Source organism: Anabrus simplex, chromosome 4, assembly GCF_040414725.1.
Source record: "Anabrus simplex isolate iqAnaSimp1 chromosome 4, ASM4041472v1, whole genome shotgun sequence".
In the NCBI taxonomy this organism is placed as follows: domain Eukaryota; kingdom Metazoa; phylum Arthropoda; class Insecta; order Orthoptera; family Tettigoniidae; genus Anabrus; species Anabrus simplex.
This window is the reverse complement of record NC_090268.1, coordinates 40,981,272-41,000,646: the sequence shown is the minus strand read 5'-3', so window position 1 is coordinate 41,000,646 and position 19,375 is coordinate 40,981,272. Positions and strand designations below refer to the sequence as shown.

Genomic DNA, 19,375 nt, shown 5'->3' with positions numbered 1-19,375 from the left:
AGGACATTCCAGGGATCATTAATGAACAAGGAGATTGTATATGTGAGGGCCTACAGAAGACAGCAGTATTCAGTCAGCAGTATGTAAAGGTAGTTAGATATAAAGATAATAGCCAGACAGAGGAGATGACTAATAATGGCGAATTACTGAAATTTACCTATGATACTGAAGATATTTACAGAAGCCTCTCACCGCTGGGTTCCGTGGTTCAAACCCCAGTCACTCCACTGATAGGTATCTCTCAGCAAACAGAAAAGTGCATTGTGCTTGTCTTGTTTCTATATTCACCACGGACTGTGATGACCTCTGCATTTCTTGTGTCTCTAAATCCATTCACTGGGTATCCACCACTTGCTTCTATAAATGCCATCCATTAATGACCAACAATTCTCTTTTCACTCAGGATGCACTGAAAACAAAAACAAAGCTAAACTTCAGGGGAATCTTACTCTAATAGGAAAAAGAAAAGCGACTCTAGAGCCCTCTGTGATGTCAGCGTCAATTGGATGCAAACACTCTCCGACCAGGTATTTTTGCTAAGACAGTCCCATTATTTGATATTTTGTCCAGGAAACTTGCTTCAGGATGAAAAACGATTAAATTGGACTGTGCTGTAGGTACAGGCCATGCTTGAGTTGAGCCAATATGGAACATAACACAGTACCAGGGAAAAATACACACCGGTATACTAGGCAATCTCTTGATATATTTTGAGTATACTTATTCAAGAGATTAGGTTCACAATTAAATGCAGTAGAACCTCACTAGTCTGAACTAACTGGAACGGAGATCATTTTGGATTCACAAAAATTCAGATTACCGGTGTTAACTCACCGTTGAATCTTTCCAAGCCTAAATAGGACAAAAAATCATAAATTAATTTCAGTACACTATTACATTACCTTATACAGTACTGTGTACCCATATTTATGTGTTGTGAAAATAACAGTACAGTACAGTATTAAATATTACTAGTGGACCCGTGCTGCTCTGCAACATTCCTTATAAATACTCACTCACTCACTCACTATGTAGGCTTTTGAGGGACATGAAGTTCCTGTGCCGATCTCACAATCCTCTTCCATCCTTTTTGATCTTGAGCCTGCACTTCCCAGTTATCAATTTGGAGGGTCCGGCATACCTTGTTGATCTCCTCCTTCCAGGTGCTTCAGGGACTTCCTGAAGGTCTTTTCCCATTAATAGATCCCTTGTATAGACACTGGTGCTCTGTTATCCTGTATCTTCAGTACATGTCCAGCCCAGCGCAGTCTGTTGGATTCTATCACACCCATTAGTGTAGTATGTTGTTGAGAGAGGGTGTAAATATAATTAGATCTTTTCTACCAGCTTTGAAAGATAGGATCGAACCATTGGCCAAATATTTTTCTATAAACTTTATTCTCAAAGACTTGCAACTGCTGGTGTTCTTTCTTGGTTATAAATAGGTTGGATAATGATATGCCTGTTGCAGTCATATTGTTTTGTCTGCCCTTTTCAATAGTTTCATGAACATTTAATACTGGTACATAATAACTGATTCATTCACAATATAACTTTTAACACTTCTTTCCATACAATATTATCTATGCTTCGACCATTCAGCCATATCTGGATCTTAACATTTTCAAACGATCTTGCCCAGGATAGTGCAGCATACAGTTAGCCGTGGTTGAATACTGGTTCGAGTCAGTAGACTACTCGTTTTTTCAAGAGTTTGTCCCTGCACTCTGTTAATGGTCATACAGAAGGCTATTCGACTTGGTACTTTCCCCTCTGTACGCACGTAGACGGTTTTCTCTTAGCAGCGTGTAAGTTATTAAGAACATTCTGGCATCTGTTGAGATATTCAGAATCTGGAGAACAGAAAATCAAAGAGTGTCTAGCACAGAATAGTATTTTTCCATCAACAGAAGCAGTGTAAAATGAAATGGCGTATGGCTTTTAGTGCCGGGAGTGTCCGAGGACATGTTTGGCTCGCCAGGTGCAGGTCTTTTGATTTGACTCCCGTAGGCGACCTGCACATCGTGATGAGGATGAAATGATGATGAAGATGACACACACACCCAGCCCGCATGCCAGAGAAATTAACCAATTAAGGTTAAAATTCCTGACCCTGCCGGGAATCGAACCCGGGACCCCTGTGACCAAAGGCCAGCACGCTAACCATTTAGCCATGGAGCCGGACAGAAGCAGTGTATACTCTCTGGCTTGAAAGGTAGTAATCAAACATGGCTGCATGCAGTGTTATTACTAAGGATGAAAATCACATACATCAGAATATTAATGAAGGTGTTAGTCATTTAGCAACCTGCTAAGTACAGATTGTACAGCAAGTTAGGGTAAGCCTTTGCATGCAATTATTGGAGTGATCCTTTAATGATTTGATTTTATGACTTCTCAAAGTTGGCTGAACTTAGATACCTATACAATGTCTCATGATTCATCGGCAGGTAGTTCCGGAGAGAATAAAACAGATATGAAGCAAATTTGTCCAGTAGAACGGAAGGACGGATTTGCCAAAACTGTTTTTAGTAAACTCTTTTAATATACAGGTTGCATGTTATGCACAAGAAATTCTTATGCATGGTTGTTTGAATCGATTGGTACTCTTACAACATGACTCACACGGTAGGCAGTGCAGCAGTCAAGGACACTCAACTACTGTTTTGGCTAGTTTTGTATTCAGCTTTGTGCTGAGCTGTGATGTGTCATTTAGCGAAATATATATCAGTGTGTCTTAATTCTTAACCTCTGGTGAGTTGTGTTTACTGTATTGTGCTGGTTTTTGTTTTTAAAGTGTCAGGCAAAAGAAAATATAGTTTGGTGTCATTAAAAGACAAACATGAAGTGTTTAAACACCTTGATAAAGGCGAATGCAAAACTAAATTAGCAGCCGAATTCGGTGTTGGAAAAACAACCATTAATTGAGAAGACAGTTGCCGAACGGCACACATCTAAAGTGTCCGGTTATGAGTCATTGTCGTCAGATCTTCCAGCCTCAAATGCCTATTAGCCTCTGTTTCAGAATTTGCTGACTTTATTTCAAACAAAAACTACTCGTCACAAGAAGTGTACAGCTGCGATGAGACTGGACATAATTTGAAACAATTGCTGAAAAAGGAGCCTAGCTGCAAAGACAGAACTTAAAAATGCACCTGGTTTCAGGTTGAGCAAGGAATGTGTGACAAGTGTTGGCATGCAGTAATGCAGCTGGGAATAACAAGTTATCACTTATCCCAGAGCTTTCAAAAACATAAATGTCAATTCACTTCCTGTGATTTACACATATCAAAACAGAAGCACGGATGACAAGTGTATTATTTAAGGACTGGTTTCATAATCAATTTGTCCCTGCAGTTACAAAGTTCAGTAAAGAAAATGATTTACTGCCAAGGGCATTACTTGATAACGCCCCAGCGTACAGCTCCACAGATGAACTTGTCAATGGAGATATCAAAGCTGTATTTCTGCCACCTAATGCTACCTCACTGCTGCAACCAATGGGCCAGCAGGTGCTTCAAAACATCATCATCATCATCATCATCATCATCATTTCTTCGCTCCAGCAAGCCGGGTGCAATTGTGTACGAGCCTCCTCCAGTTTGTTCTATCCATCCACAGATGCTGCTCATATATATGACATCAGTTCACATCTCTAATTTCAAGGTCCTTCATTATCTGTTTTTCCCAAACATCACGAGGTCTTCCTCTTGGTCTCTTCCCAGGAACATTGTGGTCAAAGTATGTTCGACGAGTCCCGTGAGGGTTCATTCTTTTACCATCGCAATCTCTTCACTTCTAGAGTCTTGAGCAACCTTCTTTCCAATCCAAGTTGTTGTCGGATATCCACATTCCTTATTTTATCCATTTTTATTTTTTGTAGACAAGAACAGAGAAACTTTATTTCTGTTGCCTAAAGACGACTCTTTGTTGGTCTAGTAAGTGTTGCTGCTTCCAGGCCATACGTCAATATAGGTACTAGATATATTTTGTACAAGCTGATCTTGGAAACTAACAGAAATGTTTCATCCCAAAGTATTTGACGTACAGCATGATAGAATTTGGAAGCTTTCTGTATTCTGTTACTAATCTCTTGATGTATGGTATTGTCTGATGACAGAACACTACTTAAATACTGGAAGTTGTCTACAGTATCCATCTCCTCATCTCCAATTCTTAGATGAACAGTTGGAGAGTTTCTACTCATCACCAAGCCAACTGTCTTAGTTTTGCTGATTTTGAGACCTCAGGTTGTAAAAGCTTCATGCCAGAGATCTAATCTAGTTTGTACTTCCGCTTCTGTCTCACCCCATACCATTACATCATCAGCAAAACCCAGGGCATTAGTTGTTGGATCCTTTCTCTTAACCGCTTTGAAAACTTCATCCATTATGATTATGAAGAGAAGTGCTGGACTCCACTCTTCGTTTCAAACCAACCTGACCTTTCATCTTGGACCTGGACATAACACTTGGTTCCATCATATAATCGTTGTACTCGTGCTATGATGTCATCGGGCACTTTCTTATGTCTCAAACATTCCCATATATGCCTGCGTGGTACATGGTCATATGCTTTCTCGATGTCCAGAAAAACGGTTATAAGTGTTTTACCTTTCTCCCAGTACTTCTCATAGAGCATTCTGGTGGCAAAAATGAGGTCTATAGTTGATCTATGAGGTCTAAATCCATGTTGTTCCTCCTCAAGTGTAGGTTCAACATATTTTCTAATCCTGCTCTCAAGGATGGATTCGTAGATTTTGAGGCCATATGATAGCAGAGTTATACCTCTGTAGTTGGTACATTTCTTTCTATCACCTTTTTTCAACAATGGGATGATGACTCCTTGCTTCCAGTCATTGAGTATTACATTCTCTTTCCAGAGTCTATTTAGTACCCTGTACATCCACTATTGTCCTACCTCTCCTGGTGCTTTGATCATCTCAACACTTAATTCATCTGATCCAGTTGATGTGTTGTTTTTCAGCTTAGATATTGCTGTCTCTACTTCCAACCATGTCAGATTAGTGGTATTTGTGCTGCCAAAATCATAAGGTTCGTCATCTAGTGGGGTGATATTTTCATAACAGTTCAGCGAAGTTTCAAAGTGCCTTTGGAACTCCTGTAATATTTTGGTCTTATCCCTAGTCACCTCACCATTAGGAAGTTCTACAGATTGGATAGACACATTTTGAGTTCTTCTATTCTTAACAATACTGTATAACAGTTTTTTATTTCCATCCTGCGTTATTTTGGTAGCCAGATCTTACTTGCATTTCTGCTCTTCAGCTACAACCAACTGTCTGACCTGTAATTTTTTCTTTCTGTAAAGTGACAGCTTCTCCTCTATTTTGTGTTGATCTCCCTGCGTTCTTGCTTGATATAAGGATCTTCTTGCATGGTTTCTGTCATTGATAGCCTTTTTAATATCATCATTCCACCAGACAGTTTCTTTAGGTTTCCTTATTTGACTCTGTCGTCTACATACTTTTTCTGCTGTACCAAAACATAAAATGTGTATATAAAAAAATGCTTCTTATACATCTGATTGAGAGTGATGACCTTCTTTAGGCATACTCCAAATCCAGGGGTCTCATTCCCGACTCCCTCACTTAACTTCCTGCATAATATCACCTCATGCTGATGTCACGTAGCAGGTAGCCTATTTGTCTACTACTTTTAATACAATATTTAAAAAGTTGTAATTAATTTGACCAGCTACATGGAAGTATGCTTGTATGTCAATGAATAAATTGTTTCTGCCATGCTACGGTATTGTCTAGTGGTTAGGGTAGCTGACTTTTATTTAGAAAACTCTGGTTCGATTCCTGGTACTAGAACATTTAAATCGGGCGAGTTGGCCATATGGTTAGGAGCGCGCAGCTGTGAGCTTGCATCCGGGAGATAGTGGGTTCGAACCCCACTGTCGGCAGGCCTGAAGATGGTTTTCCGTAGTTTCCCATTTTCGCACCAGGCAAATGCTTGGGCTGTACCTTAATTAAGGCCATGGCCGCTTCCTTCCCATTCCTAGGCCTTTCCTGCCCCATCGTCGCCATAAGACCTGTCTGTGTCGGTGCGACGTAAAACAAATAGCAAAAAAAAAGAACATTTTAGAAATCTTTTTTCTTTGTTCTCTTGTTTCCTCAGAATGCCAACAGAACATTTTATGTGAGAATATGGAGTTATGACAGTATATTAACTTACAACAACTATTCATACACTTCAAAGAGAGTACCTGGGTTGATTTTACTTAACTGTTGTACTGTACTTTTGATTTTATGCTTATTTAAAAAGCGATCATACATGAACGTTCATCTTCATTTTATAGGTTTACAGCGATAGTGATTTGTGCTATGAAGTTAGGAGCGTGAAGAAGCAGGCACTGTCAACATTAGAGACTATCACCAAAGAAGAGAAAAGTTGATCAGGCAACTAGCGCTGAATTGCTTCAAAATGAGGAGATCTTGAAACTCCGTAAGTGGGGCAGGTTTTGGAAAAGGAAAACACTGTTTTGAAAAGAAGAGAAGCTGCTCTAAAGCAGCTTAAGGGTCCTAATTATCTAGTCTCAAAAAGACAACCACCATCTCTACTGAAAGTGAAGAAGGATGCAGAGTGAGAAAGTAGAAGTAGTTAAGATTCTGTCCAAGTGTTTTACACCAGGCAGATAGAATGTCTCTCAGGAGGCAACAAACGAGTGAAATAGTCCTCGGAGGACATAGCAAATGCCTTTTTATTGAGATCCATTTCCAGAAAAGCATATGATTGATTATTTGAGGAACCGGAACATTCCTTCACCATGGTGATCAAATGTTACAAATGTGCATTCGGTGCTTTATATGTAGACCCAAAATTTTAACAGAGGTCTGTTGAAATTTAGAGCAGTAAATTGCAAGGAATCTGTAAAGATCATGGATTTGACATTTGTGTGCATGCATATGAAAAGGGACCACATGTCGGGTGTTGAAATAAAGGTACTGTTGTGTTCCATAAAATATAATATCATGTAACTGAATTGAATGCCTCCAAAAGAAATTAGGGCCTTAAATTAGCATGTAATGTTACAACATAAGATTTCATAACTTTTCAGTAGAGCTGTGTAAAAATTTGGTTGCTTCGTGACACAAATAACTACTAAACTATTGGAAGTGTTTACATTTTCTTGTTGACTGGTATTCTGACATAGAATTTTTCTAATGAAAATTACCAACAGATATTATTTACGGTCTAATTTTTTCATGGAGAATTATCTATCGATGCTAAGTCTCTGAGGTTTTATGACTTGCAGAAGTCACTGAAGACAACTCTTAAGACATATCTTAATGATCGTTAATCACAGCCAGCATAAGACAGGAATATCAGTTATTCATGCTGAAGCCTGCATTTTGGGTATATTGTATGCCCTTTCACTGTCTGGTCCCGATTTCCTGCCTCTCCACAGTAGCTGCAGGTGGGTCGAGACCTCTTCTTTGGGGAGAATTTTCTTGGAGTTGGTGGTTTTTCTTAGCCTTACTTGCTTTTTTAGGTGTTACACTTTTTGAAGAAGAAAATGATGGTGTAATTATTGGCAGAGGAAGAGAAACAGAAGCCGGCTCCATGAGATTTTCACTATGGGTTGTTGTTGGCGGCGTTGTTGGTGGCGGCGTTGTTGGTGGCGGCGTTGTTGGTGGCGGCGTTGTTGGTGGCAGCGTTGTTGGAACAGGGAAAGATGTTACAGCAGGACATAGTATATCTTTCTTATCTTCTGATACGAAAGGTCTAATTTCTTCATGGAGATACATCTATCTATCCATGCTAAGTCCTTGAGGTTTGATGACTTGCGGAAGGTCACTGAGGGGTGCACTGAAATAGTCCGAAATAGCATTCAATAGTTCCGGCAGCAAGTCACTGTCTGTATATTGTTTTAAAGCTTTCAACATCTGCTGCATCACTAGGCCCTGACATAGTGAAAATTATTACTCCTTATTTTGGAACCTAATCTATTTTAAAACGTAAATACATAACTTAAATACATAACTACACAAATAATAAGGAAAACACCACACTTCTCCACAGTATGAAATACACTGAAAGACTGCATCGGTATCGGAACTGTTTGGAGCAGACAGGATGTTTATGAACCTATTACCTTTAAAAATGCTCATCAAGGGTTTATTTATCATAATATAAGATATCCGAGTCATCTTATCTTATGCTCACGCAGCTATGAGCACAAGCGAGTAAGTGTGTGGAGCCTCACTTATGAAGCGAAAACTCATGTTTTAGTTGTGATTATTGTCAGAGGGCTTTTAAATTCATGCAGTGAGTAGATGACGGTCTAAGCAATACAGAGGAATTAAAAACAAAAATTTGACATTTTACTCCCTTGAGTGGTTTTTTACAATTATTTCATGGACTGTTGACCAAGAACTGGTCCCTTTTCTTACGCACGCACACATTTGATGAAATGAATGCAGGCAGACATATTTCATATGATTCATCTGACGACCACATACTAGGACTTCACAGCAACAACCAGGTAGCAATGGTTCGAGGGCTGTTTGTTGCATGAAGTAACCCATTTTTTTTATGACTTTGATGTAACAATGACCTCAGAATTGTTAAGAAATATAATTAGTAAAATTGAGGCTTGTGACATTCATGTTTTTGCAGTAGCTTGTGACATGAGGGGGGGGGGGGGGGGATGCCAAAGTGTGGCAAGGAACTAAACGTAAACCAATCCAGTGGATGATAAAGGAAAGTGTGGGTGTTCTGTGATGTACCCCCACCTCTTGAAATTAATGAGAAACCACTTTTAGATGTAGGTTTGACAGCTTATGATTCAAAATTTCAGAAGACAATAGAACACCAATTACAAACTCAAACAGGAGACCTATCAACTACACACCATATTAATGAGACATATCTAAGTGTAACTGGCAGATCCCGTCAGAATGTGAGAAAGGCTACGCAGTTATTTTCCAGGCGCATAGCACTGGCAGTGCAGTATACTTTAAACAAGGATGTTGAAAGCAACTTTATCAAGCTAGTCAATGACACCTTTGATGTGTTCCAGAGTGCCTAAAGATGAAAGGACTCCCCTTAGAAGTGGGCTTAAACTTATAGAGCCAGGAAAATACTCTGAAGCACTTTCTGGAGGTGATTACATAAGTGAGAGTTGGTAAACAGAAAAATTGGGACTTTTTGAAAACACGAAAAATGCAAATGTCTTATATTTTAACTGGCAGATTAAACCAAGGCTACTTTAAGAGAATTTTTTGTCATGTGTCTGTGACCCAGGATTTCTTTTTATAGCAATCCATCCCCTTTTGAAGTTTACAACAGAATTCAACTTCTATTACTTACAGGCAGTAATGAAATCCTTCTCTCCAGTAGTGTGTCAGTGGAAGCTGAAAATAATCCATTGCCAAGTGATACGGGTAGTTTTCATACCGATGCTGATAATGAGGAAGATTTCTTAAACTTTATAAGCAATGAACTGTGCATAGGGGCTGATGACCTTTGATGTTAGGCCCCTTAAAACAACAAGCAACAAGCAACAAGCAACTATGCATAGATGTAGTTGAGGGGCCCTTTACAACTGGACCCATAGATGAACTGGAAGAAACATCAGAGTTCTTTTTTTTTTGCTAGGGGCTTTACGTCGCACCGACACAGATAGGTCTTATGGCGACGATGGGATAGGAAAGGCCTAGGAGTTGGAAGGAAGCGGCCGTGGCCTTAATTAAGGTACAGCCCCAGCATTTGCCTGGTGTGAAAATGGGAAACCACGGAAAACCATTTTCAGGGCTGCCGATAGTGGGATTCGAACCTACTATCTCCCGGATGCAAGCTCACAGCCGCGCGCCTCTACACGCATGGCCAACTCGCCCGGTATCAGAGTTCTTAGGATAGAAGACTTGAGCCAGGACTTCGAAACTGAAGACATACAATAAATCAGGATGCAATAAAGGGAGTAAGTCCTTTTTTACACATGTTCACATTGGGCAAAGAATTCTCCAACATTACCTTTGCTTCTTTTTCAGACATCATAAATCTATTATACTTCATGCAATAGACAAGCTTGTTATTTATACTGCAGTTCACATCTATATATAAATAACAGAATACTGACTACCAAAATATGAGATGTTTCCTGCTAGTTAGAACTACTCAAAAAGCAACAACAACTAGCAGTGGGCTATCACACATCACTAGAGTTAAGACAATGTAATTGTACTTCACAAGTGTTTGACTGGTGCAAACAATTTTAATGACCCATATTACTATGACATTGATTTGTTACAGCAGAAATTAGTTTGTAAAAATGTTTAAGATGAGAAGAGTGACATTTTAATAATAATAATAAGTAAATACTATTTTAATTATAAGTAGTATGATGTACATAGACTGAAACTAGTCCTGTGATGTATTTTTTAAAACATAAATATATATACACACGGCCTGACAAAATAAGGACTCAGAAGGAGTGGTCCAATATTATCCCATTTTGGTATACGTGTATACCATTGAGTGTGAGTAAATGATTAGATTTACAATGATCTGTAATGTGTAGAACGCCCACCAGAGTGCATTCGTGATGGCACCGTCTTGTAGTTGATAAGTTGTTACCAGTCAACAGCTGTGAGTCAGACAGTTAAGCAAGACGTGCAGAGAGGACTGTGTACAGTACAAAGCAGACACGTTGGACAACCTATCCACCAATTAACAGCAATTTCAGCAATTGACAGAGGCCGCATTGTGGGACGGCATGAGGCTGGTTGGCTGTATCGTACAATTGCCAGGCATGTGGACCATTCAGATGTCACAGTGGCCCGATGTTGGACTCAATGGGTACATGAGGGCACCCAATCATGTTGTGTAGGTTCGGGTCGACTGAGAAATACAAGCCCGAGGGAGGATCGTCGTATGATGCGCCAAGCATTGCCAGATCCCATAACTTTGTCACCCGCCATCCATGAACATGTACTGTAGACTCTACAACATCCTGTGAGTTCCCGCACAGTGTCTCGACAATTCACATTCGCCGGATTGGGGTCCTACCGCTCCATGCGTCAGTTGCCGTTGACACCAGAACACCAACGCCTGCGTTTGGAGTGGTGTCTTGCCTGGAAGGTATGGACAGAGGAAGACTGGTGTCACATCATGTTCAGTGACGAGTTCCACTTCTCCATACCCTCCGATGATCATCGTGTGTGGGTTTGGCGGCATTGAGGCCAGAGAGCAGATCCTGCCCATATTGTGGAAAGACACACAGGCATAATCGCTGGCATCTTGGTGTACGGAGCTATAGAATATGCATTCAGGTCACCTCTATTAGTGCTTTGGCAGACCTTGATGGCACAGCGATATACATCACAGACATTCTGCGTCCGCATGTCCTACCCCTTATGGCACAGCACCCTGGGGCAGTGTTCCAACAAGATAATACTCGTCCACACACTGCACGTGTGTCTATGGACTACCTAGAGCATGTTGAGGTCCCCCCATGGCCAGCAAGATCACTGAACATCTCCATTATTGAATACGTGTGGGATAATATTGGAAGGGGACTCCGTCTCAGTACCAACCTGCGGGATCTGGAGGGACAGCTGCAACAACTGTGGACGAACTTGCCTCAGGAGAGGATCCAAAGGATGTTGGACACCATTCTGAACTGCATATGGGCATGCATTGCTGCCACGGGGTGTGCGACACCCTACTGACCTGGTGCCAACGTTCCACCTGTAAGTGCCAACGACCTTGTCTCTTTCATCCCATATTGTAATCAGTTCAATAAAGACACATGGTCTTTCAACATATGTAGTTTCATTCACTTTCAACCACTCCTTCTGGGTGCTTAACATTTTTGTCAGGCAGTGTATATATTTGTCACTAGATATAGTATTGATTAGGTGGAAACATCAAACCTTTATAATTGGGAACTGAAGACACCTGTGGGTTTGTGGCTGCGACTGTGTCACACATGTGGATTTGGTCCTGTTTTACGTTCAGATGCCCTTTCTGATGCCAACCCTAGGTGGAGGGATGTAATCACTATTGGATATTTCTGTGCTGGTTGGTATTATGGTGTGTTGTCCAAAAATAAAGAGGAGAGTGTTGGGACGAACACAAACACCCAGTCCTCAAGCCAGAAGAATTAATCAGGCATGATTAAAATCCTTGACCCGCCGAGAATCGACTTTGAGACTCTCTGAACTGAAGGCCTCATTGCTAAACATTCAGCCAAGGAATCAGACATTTATATGTAAGTACACATTTCCTATATCGAAAGTACGTTCTTCTTCTGCCCACATTTTCAATCCTTGGCAATTCTACCACTTGGCTTCTCTGTTTTGTTGGTGTTTCTGTATTCTATTCCAAGACAGGTATACCCCAGGCATTAAGGACAGCCAGGGGCTGGAGCTTTCAGAGTCTTGTTAAGCCTCCTGTGCTCCTCCAATAGACTGTATCCAGTGATCGGATAAGTGCACACAAAAAAACGTAACTGAGCTGAATTACAGCTACCTGAAAAATATTTTAGTCAATATTACAAAGTACTTTTTAACAAGTAATCTGTAAAATTACAATTATATATATATTATGTTATTTATTTTTATGTCCCATTAACTACTTTTACGGTCTCCAGAGACGTTGAGGTACTGGAATTTAGTCCCATTTCAGGAGTTCATTACGTGCCAGTAAATCTACCGACACGAGGCTGAGGCATTTGAGCACCTTCAAATACCATCGGACTGACGCAGGATTGAACCTGCTAAACTGGGGTCAGAAGGTCAGTGCCTCAATCGTCTGTGCCTCTCAGGCTGGCAAAATTACAATTACTTCACAGAATGCCAGTCTTAAGGAAATCATTGAGTTTTTTTTTCTGCATAGGGCTGTAATAATGCCAAAGTTTGCAAAGAAAAGGATTTTGCCATACTTCAGTTTGTGTTTTTAGTATTATAATACCAATATATAGTCTGTTATTGGACATTATAAATTTTCCAGCTAACTCATTCCTGTTGCCAGCATTTTGTGTTTTTAGCATAGACTTTAAGTGGCTATCATCAGTAAGTGAGACTAAACATGATACCCTGGTACTTTCAAAGTGATTTTTTCCCATAATTGTTATTTTAGTTAGTAACTTTTCGCATTTCAAAGAATTTACCATATATTTTAAAATATAATTGATTCTTAAAATTTGCATCATTTGCACTGAAGTTGCAAGCAATCATGAAGTGGGTGATAAAAAGAAACCTGAGAACTACAGACCAGTCAGCCTGACCAGTATAGTTTTTAAAATACTGGAGAGTTTAATAACAAAATATATTAGAGGGATATGTGAAGATAAAAATTGGTTCATGTGGAGACAGTATGGATTTAGAAAGATTTTCTTATGAGGCACCATTGGTGGGATTTCAGCTGGACATATCAAATCAGTTGGATTCGGGAGGCCAATTGGATTGCGTAGCCATAGACCTTTTGAAGGCATTTGGAAGAGTGGAAGATGGAATATCATTAAAGAAACTGGAGGAAATAGGATTGGACATAAGGGTTATATGTTGGATAAGAAAATTTCTAAATTCAAAGGTTCAGAAAAGTCAAAGTAGGAAATCATGTATCACAGGAAGAGAAAGTTTGGAAGGGAATTCCACAGGGTAATAAAATCAGCCTGTTACTATTCTTAATACATGCAAATGATTTAGGAAACAATATAACATCAAAAATAAAATTGTATGCAGATGATATAATTGTTTAAAGGGAAATAAATAACAGAGGATTGTACAGAATTACAAAGGGACCTTGACAGTATCCAATAATGGATTGAAGTTAATAATATGAAGATTAATGGAGGTAAATCAGTTGTCACAACATTTACAAACAGGAGCTTAAAATCTGAATTTAAATATACTTTGGATGAGGTAATTGTCCCTAAAGATGGCAAGTGCAAATACTTAGGTGTGAGATTTGAAAGTAATTTGCACTGGAAGGGTCATGTTGATGACATTGTTGGGAAAGCATACAGATCTTTACATATCATAATGAGGCTACTTAAAGGATGCAACAAAGAATTAAAAGAGAAAAGTTACTTAAGTATGGTTCATCCATTATTGGAATATGCAAACGGTGTTTGGGATCCTGACCAGGAATACCGAATAAAAGAAATAGATGGCGTGCAGAGGAAAGCAGCAATATTTGTAATAGGAGATTTCAGGAGAAAAAGTAGTGTATCAGAAATGTTACAGAAACTTGAGTGGGAAGCTTTAATTAAGGGAAGGGAGAAAACTAGACTTATAGGATAATATAGAGCCTATACAGGAGAGGAAGCACGGGGAAAAATCCGTGAGAGGCTTCAGCTGGAAGATAATTTTATTGGCAGGGCTGATCACAAGTATAAAATTAGACGGGATTTTAACAGAAATGATTGGGGTAAATTTTCATTCATTGGAAAGGGCGTGAAGGAGTGGAACATTTTAGGTGGGGAAGTTTCTGATCCTTTTCCAAAATCTGTACAGATATTCAAGAAAAAAAATGAGAAAAGAAATGTTAGAGGGCAATCAACCTATGTAGGTTATTGTAATAAAGAATTTTTGTGAATAAATTAATTATATCCCCTTGTTAATGGAGACTGGACAGCTGAAGAAGCGGACTGCCTGTAGGGGTAAAGTACAGTGGGGACTTTGAGGGCCCTGGGACCGCTACGGTAGCTGTGAAGACCCTTAAGGAATTCTGAAAAGTAGTGGGAAAAGGGACAACGATTATATAATGAAACCAAGTGTTATGTCCAGGTCCAGGATGGAAGGTCAGGTTGGTTGGTTTGAAACGAAGAGTGGAGTCCAGCAAGGAAGTTGTCTTTCACCACTTCTCTTCATAATCATAATGAACGAAGTTTTAAAAGCAGTTAAGAGAAAGGATCCAACAACTAATGCCCTGGTTTTTGCTGATGATGTAATGGTATGGGGTGAGACAGAAGCGGAAGTACAAACTAGACTAGATCTCTGGCATGAAGCTTTTACAACCTTTGGTCTCAAAATCAGCAAAACTAAGACAGTTGGCTTGGTGGAAACTCTCCAACTGTTCATCTAAGAATTGGAGATGAGGAGATGGATACTGTAGACAACTTCCAGTATTTAGGTAGTGTTCTGTCATCAGACAATACCATACATCAAGAGATTAGTAACAGAATACAGAAAGCTTCCAAATTCTATCACGCTGTACGTCAAATACTTTGGGGTGAAACATTTCCGTTAGTTTCCAAGATCAGCTTGTACAAAATATATCTAGTACCTATACTGATGTATGGCCTGGAAGCAGCAACACTTCCTGGACCAACAAAGAGTCGTCTTCAGGCAACAGAAATAAAGTTTCCAATTCTTGTCTACAAAAAACAAAAATGTATGAAATAAGGAATGTGTATATCTGACAACAGCTTGCTGGAGACTCTAGAAGTGAAGAGATTGCAATGGTATGGTCACATGAAAAGAATGAACCCTCACAGGACTCCTCGAACATACTTTGACCACAATGTTCCTGGGAAGAGACCAAGAGGAAGACATTGTGATGTTTGGGAAAAACAGATAATGAAGGACCTTGAAATTAGAGATGTGAACTGGTGTCGCATATATAAGCAGCATCTGTGAATGGATAGAACAAACTGGAGGAGGCTCGTACACAACCGCATTCGGCTTGCTGGAGTGAAGAAATGATGATGAAGTTGATGATTTTCTAGAAATTTAGCCATCCATTCAATCACTCTTTGGTCTAGTCCAATAGCTCTTATTTTCATCAGCAGCTCGATCAACCCTATCAAAAGCCTTGGATGGGTCAATAGTGATACAGTCCATTTGGCTTCCTGAATCTAAAATATCTGCTATATCTTGCTGGAATTCTACACATTGAACCGTACTGAAATAACCTTTCTGAAACCCAAACTTCTTTTTATCAAGAGATTCATGTAAGCTGACAGGGCTATAATTATTGGCTTTATATCATCCTCTCCTTTGTACAGTGGGGCTACTATAGCAACTCTCCATTCATTTGGTATAGCTTCTTCATACAAACTGCCTCTCTCTCTTTCCTAGTGTGGGCCGATGACCTTCGATGTTAGGCCCCTTAAAACAACAAGCATCAGCATCTTTCCTAGTGTTTATCCCAATGTACGGGGCCTACTGCTTTGCCATCTCATCCATTTTGGTTTGTTGCGACAGCCTCAGGTTTTAAGCCAATGTCACACATGTTGGCCTGGATGTTATCGGCCCACCATTTTAATGGTCTTCCACATGGTTGTATTCCATTGGGTCTAATTGGAGAGCTGTTTTTACAACTGAGTAGTCTGCCTTCTCATTACGTGACTGTACCAGAGGAAATGAGTTTCCCTTACTGTTTCCACAGCTGAAGGAACGCCAAATCTTTGTCAAACATCTGCATTTCTCACGTGGTCACAAGTCAGGCCAAGAGACCATCGAAGTATCTCCATGGTATGAAGCGACTGCTTGTATTTTTTGTCATCATCATCATCATTTTACATTTTCAGTTTCCCGGGTACTGTTGGCGAGCCTCTTCCATTCTGTCTTACTGAGATACGTTCTGTTGTTAATGACGTCATCCAGTGTCCTTCCCCGATCTGCAATGACCATCTGTACGATGTCCATCCAGTGGGTTCTTGGTCTTCCCACCATCCATTTTCCTGCCACATGTCACTCCAAGTTAACAAATGCTGTCTTTGTTGGCTCCATCCTCATCACATGCCCAAATCACCTCAATGTGTACATGCTGATCCGACCTAACAATGATATAACAATCCCAGCTTCCTTCCTAACCACATCATTCCTCAACGTGTCCAGTTTGGTTTTTTGAATTGTGGACCTAAGGAACTTCATCTCGGATGCCTGCAACCTTGATGAGTCTTTCTTAGTGAGGGTGCAGGTTTCAATACCATAGGTTAAGATTGGTATGAAGTACTGATTGAACATCACCAGCTTTGATTTTGTTGGTACTTTGGGATCCCAGAGGAGTGTTCATACTTGCTGGTAAAAGTGAGAGCTCTTCTGCATTCTATTTGCCACCTCCTTTGTGGCTAGTGTATCTCAAGATATTACACTGCCGAGATATGTAAAGCTTGTCACACTTTCTAGTGGATGGTTTCCTAGCATGATGTTCACTAGTCATCCCACTCTGTTTATTGCCATCACTACTGTTTTGAGTTTGCTTATCTTGAGATTGAACTCCTGGAACTTAACTTTCCATTCATTGAGTCTTGACTGTACTTGTTCCTCAGTTTCTCACCAGATCATAACATCATCAGCAAAGGCCATTGCATTTAGTTCACCAGAGGTTTTCTTGATGTTCTTCATTATGTCATTTTTGATGGTGATAAACAATAATGGGGATAGTGCACTGTCTTGCTGGACTCTACTTTCGGTCTTGAACCAGGATGAATGTCCATCACCCAATCGCACACAGCAGGTACAGTTCTTATACAGAATCTGAACTTTTCTCACCAGTCCCTCTGGCACATTCCTTTTTCTCAGGCATTCCCATATCTTCTCTCTTGCAATGCTGTCATATGCGTTCTCAATGTCAAGGAAAACCATAAACAGATCTTTGCCTTTTTCCCAATATTTTTCCATTAACATACGGACAGTGAAGATTAGGTCTCTTGTGGACCTGTTAGGCCTGAAGCCATACTGTTCCTCTTCAAACTGTGGCTCTAAGATGACTCACAATGTGCTGTCTAAGATTTTCTCGAGAATCTTAAACCCATGAGAAAGAAGTGTTATTCACCGGTAGTTGGAGCATTTTTGGCAATTTCCTTTCTTAAACAGGGGGATAATGACACCCTTGCTCCAATCAGCAGGTATCTTGCCATCTTTCCAAACTGCATTGAGCACTCTGTATAACCATTGTAAACCCTGGACTCCAGCTGCTTTAATCATGTCTGTACTGACTTCATTGATTCCTGGGGATTTCCCTTGTGGCATCTTCTTAGGGGCTGCTTCTGTTTCTGCCCATGTAATAGGAGGTACCTCTGTGCAGGTTTCAACAGCTGATTCTTTTGTTCTCTCATCTGCTTCTGTCCTGTTCAATAGGTGATCAAAATGATTCCTCAGAACCTCCCTGATGTCCTCTTCTTTCATGGCCAAGTTTTCATTAGGATCCTCAATTGCTTTGATGGTTTCAGCTGTATTCCTTTTGTTTTTGATCACTCTGAAGAATAGTTTCATATTGCCTCTGCTGTCTTCCTTCAGTTTTGAGTAAATTTTTTTGTCATTGGCTGATATTCTGATATTCTGCCCCATAAATGGCTGCTGGACATACTATAGTGCTGTACATTTTTGATATTAGATGCTGAGACATCTTTTCATTGCAGAGGACTCCAGTAACTTGTCCCCACTTGAATTAAGCTGTATAATATATTCAGAGCCGTTGCGTGGGTGGGGTGACAGAGGCAGTCGCCTTGGGCGCTTCGATCAGGGGGGCGCCACCGTGGGTAAAAAAATATTTTATGCGTTTGTAGTCTAATTCTATATACAACTGTATTGGTCTCTGTATTATACAATAATACAATGGATACATGGCTGAGTGTGCACAAATTCTCTCTATGCATAGTGCACTGTAGTAACTGTGCATACGGAGCAGCACTGCCCGCTATGGTAGCAGGTGGTGAGGGTGGGAGTAGGATCGTGACTCATCGGTGGTGGTGAGTCAACATCAACAACCCTCCCCACCCGCACAGTTTACACTTTTCTTGGTTACTTGGTTTTATAGTGTTTACACCAATTGCTAATAGTTTATTCTTCCGTGTGTGTGGAGTGCATAGTGATAGTGATTAGTGGAAAACTCAAGAATTATGTCAAAACAGTTGTCAGGGGCGCAAAGGAGAAAGTTGTACAAGGAAAGTGATTTAGTGAATGAGGCTTTATTAAATAAAGTGCCAAAACTAACTAATTTTTTTTAAACTAATACAACACAAATTTTGCAGCAGCTGAGACCAGTACGTCTGCACCTAGCTGTAGTTCCTCCTCACAAAGTAGCAATCAAGAGGCCAAAGACACTGAATTTGTACCTGTACCTTCCCCTACTGATGATACCGTTACAAGCGATCGTGACCACAGTGATCGTGATAGTGATAAGGGCAATAAAAGAGTGATAGAACTGTCAACAGACACTGAAACTGAAATTGAATTTATTTCCAAATCGGAGCAGGTGCCGGTGGTAACTTTAGATCCTGCAACGTGGCCAGCACATATTATGCACATTTAGCATAATGAGTTTGTTTTGAAAGGGCCGACTGAATCTTCTAAAGAAGACCATAATTACCCAAAAAATTACGAAAATAGGCACTTTTCAAACCAATTTCGGTGTCGGTTTTTGGAAAATGGAGAAAAGATATCAAGACG

At 40.1% G+C, this 19,375-nt stretch overlaps 1 protein-coding gene across 1 annotated transcript in view; it reads right to left on the bottom strand.

The window, feature by feature from the left end:
- Nucleotides 1-231: 231 nt before the first annotated feature.
- The window catches only part of LOC137500452 (mitochondrial adenyl nucleotide antiporter SLC25A23-like), a 142,049-nt gene continuing 122,905 nt past the window's right edge, over nucleotides 232-19,375 (bottom strand). Inside the window, exon 5 of the mRNA XM_068227344.1 lies at nucleotides 232-409. Coding sequence (XP_068083445.1) covers nucleotides 396-409 — 14 coding nt within the window. The 3' untranslated portion in view covers nucleotides 232-395. The remainder of the gene's footprint in view (nucleotides 410-19,375) is intronic.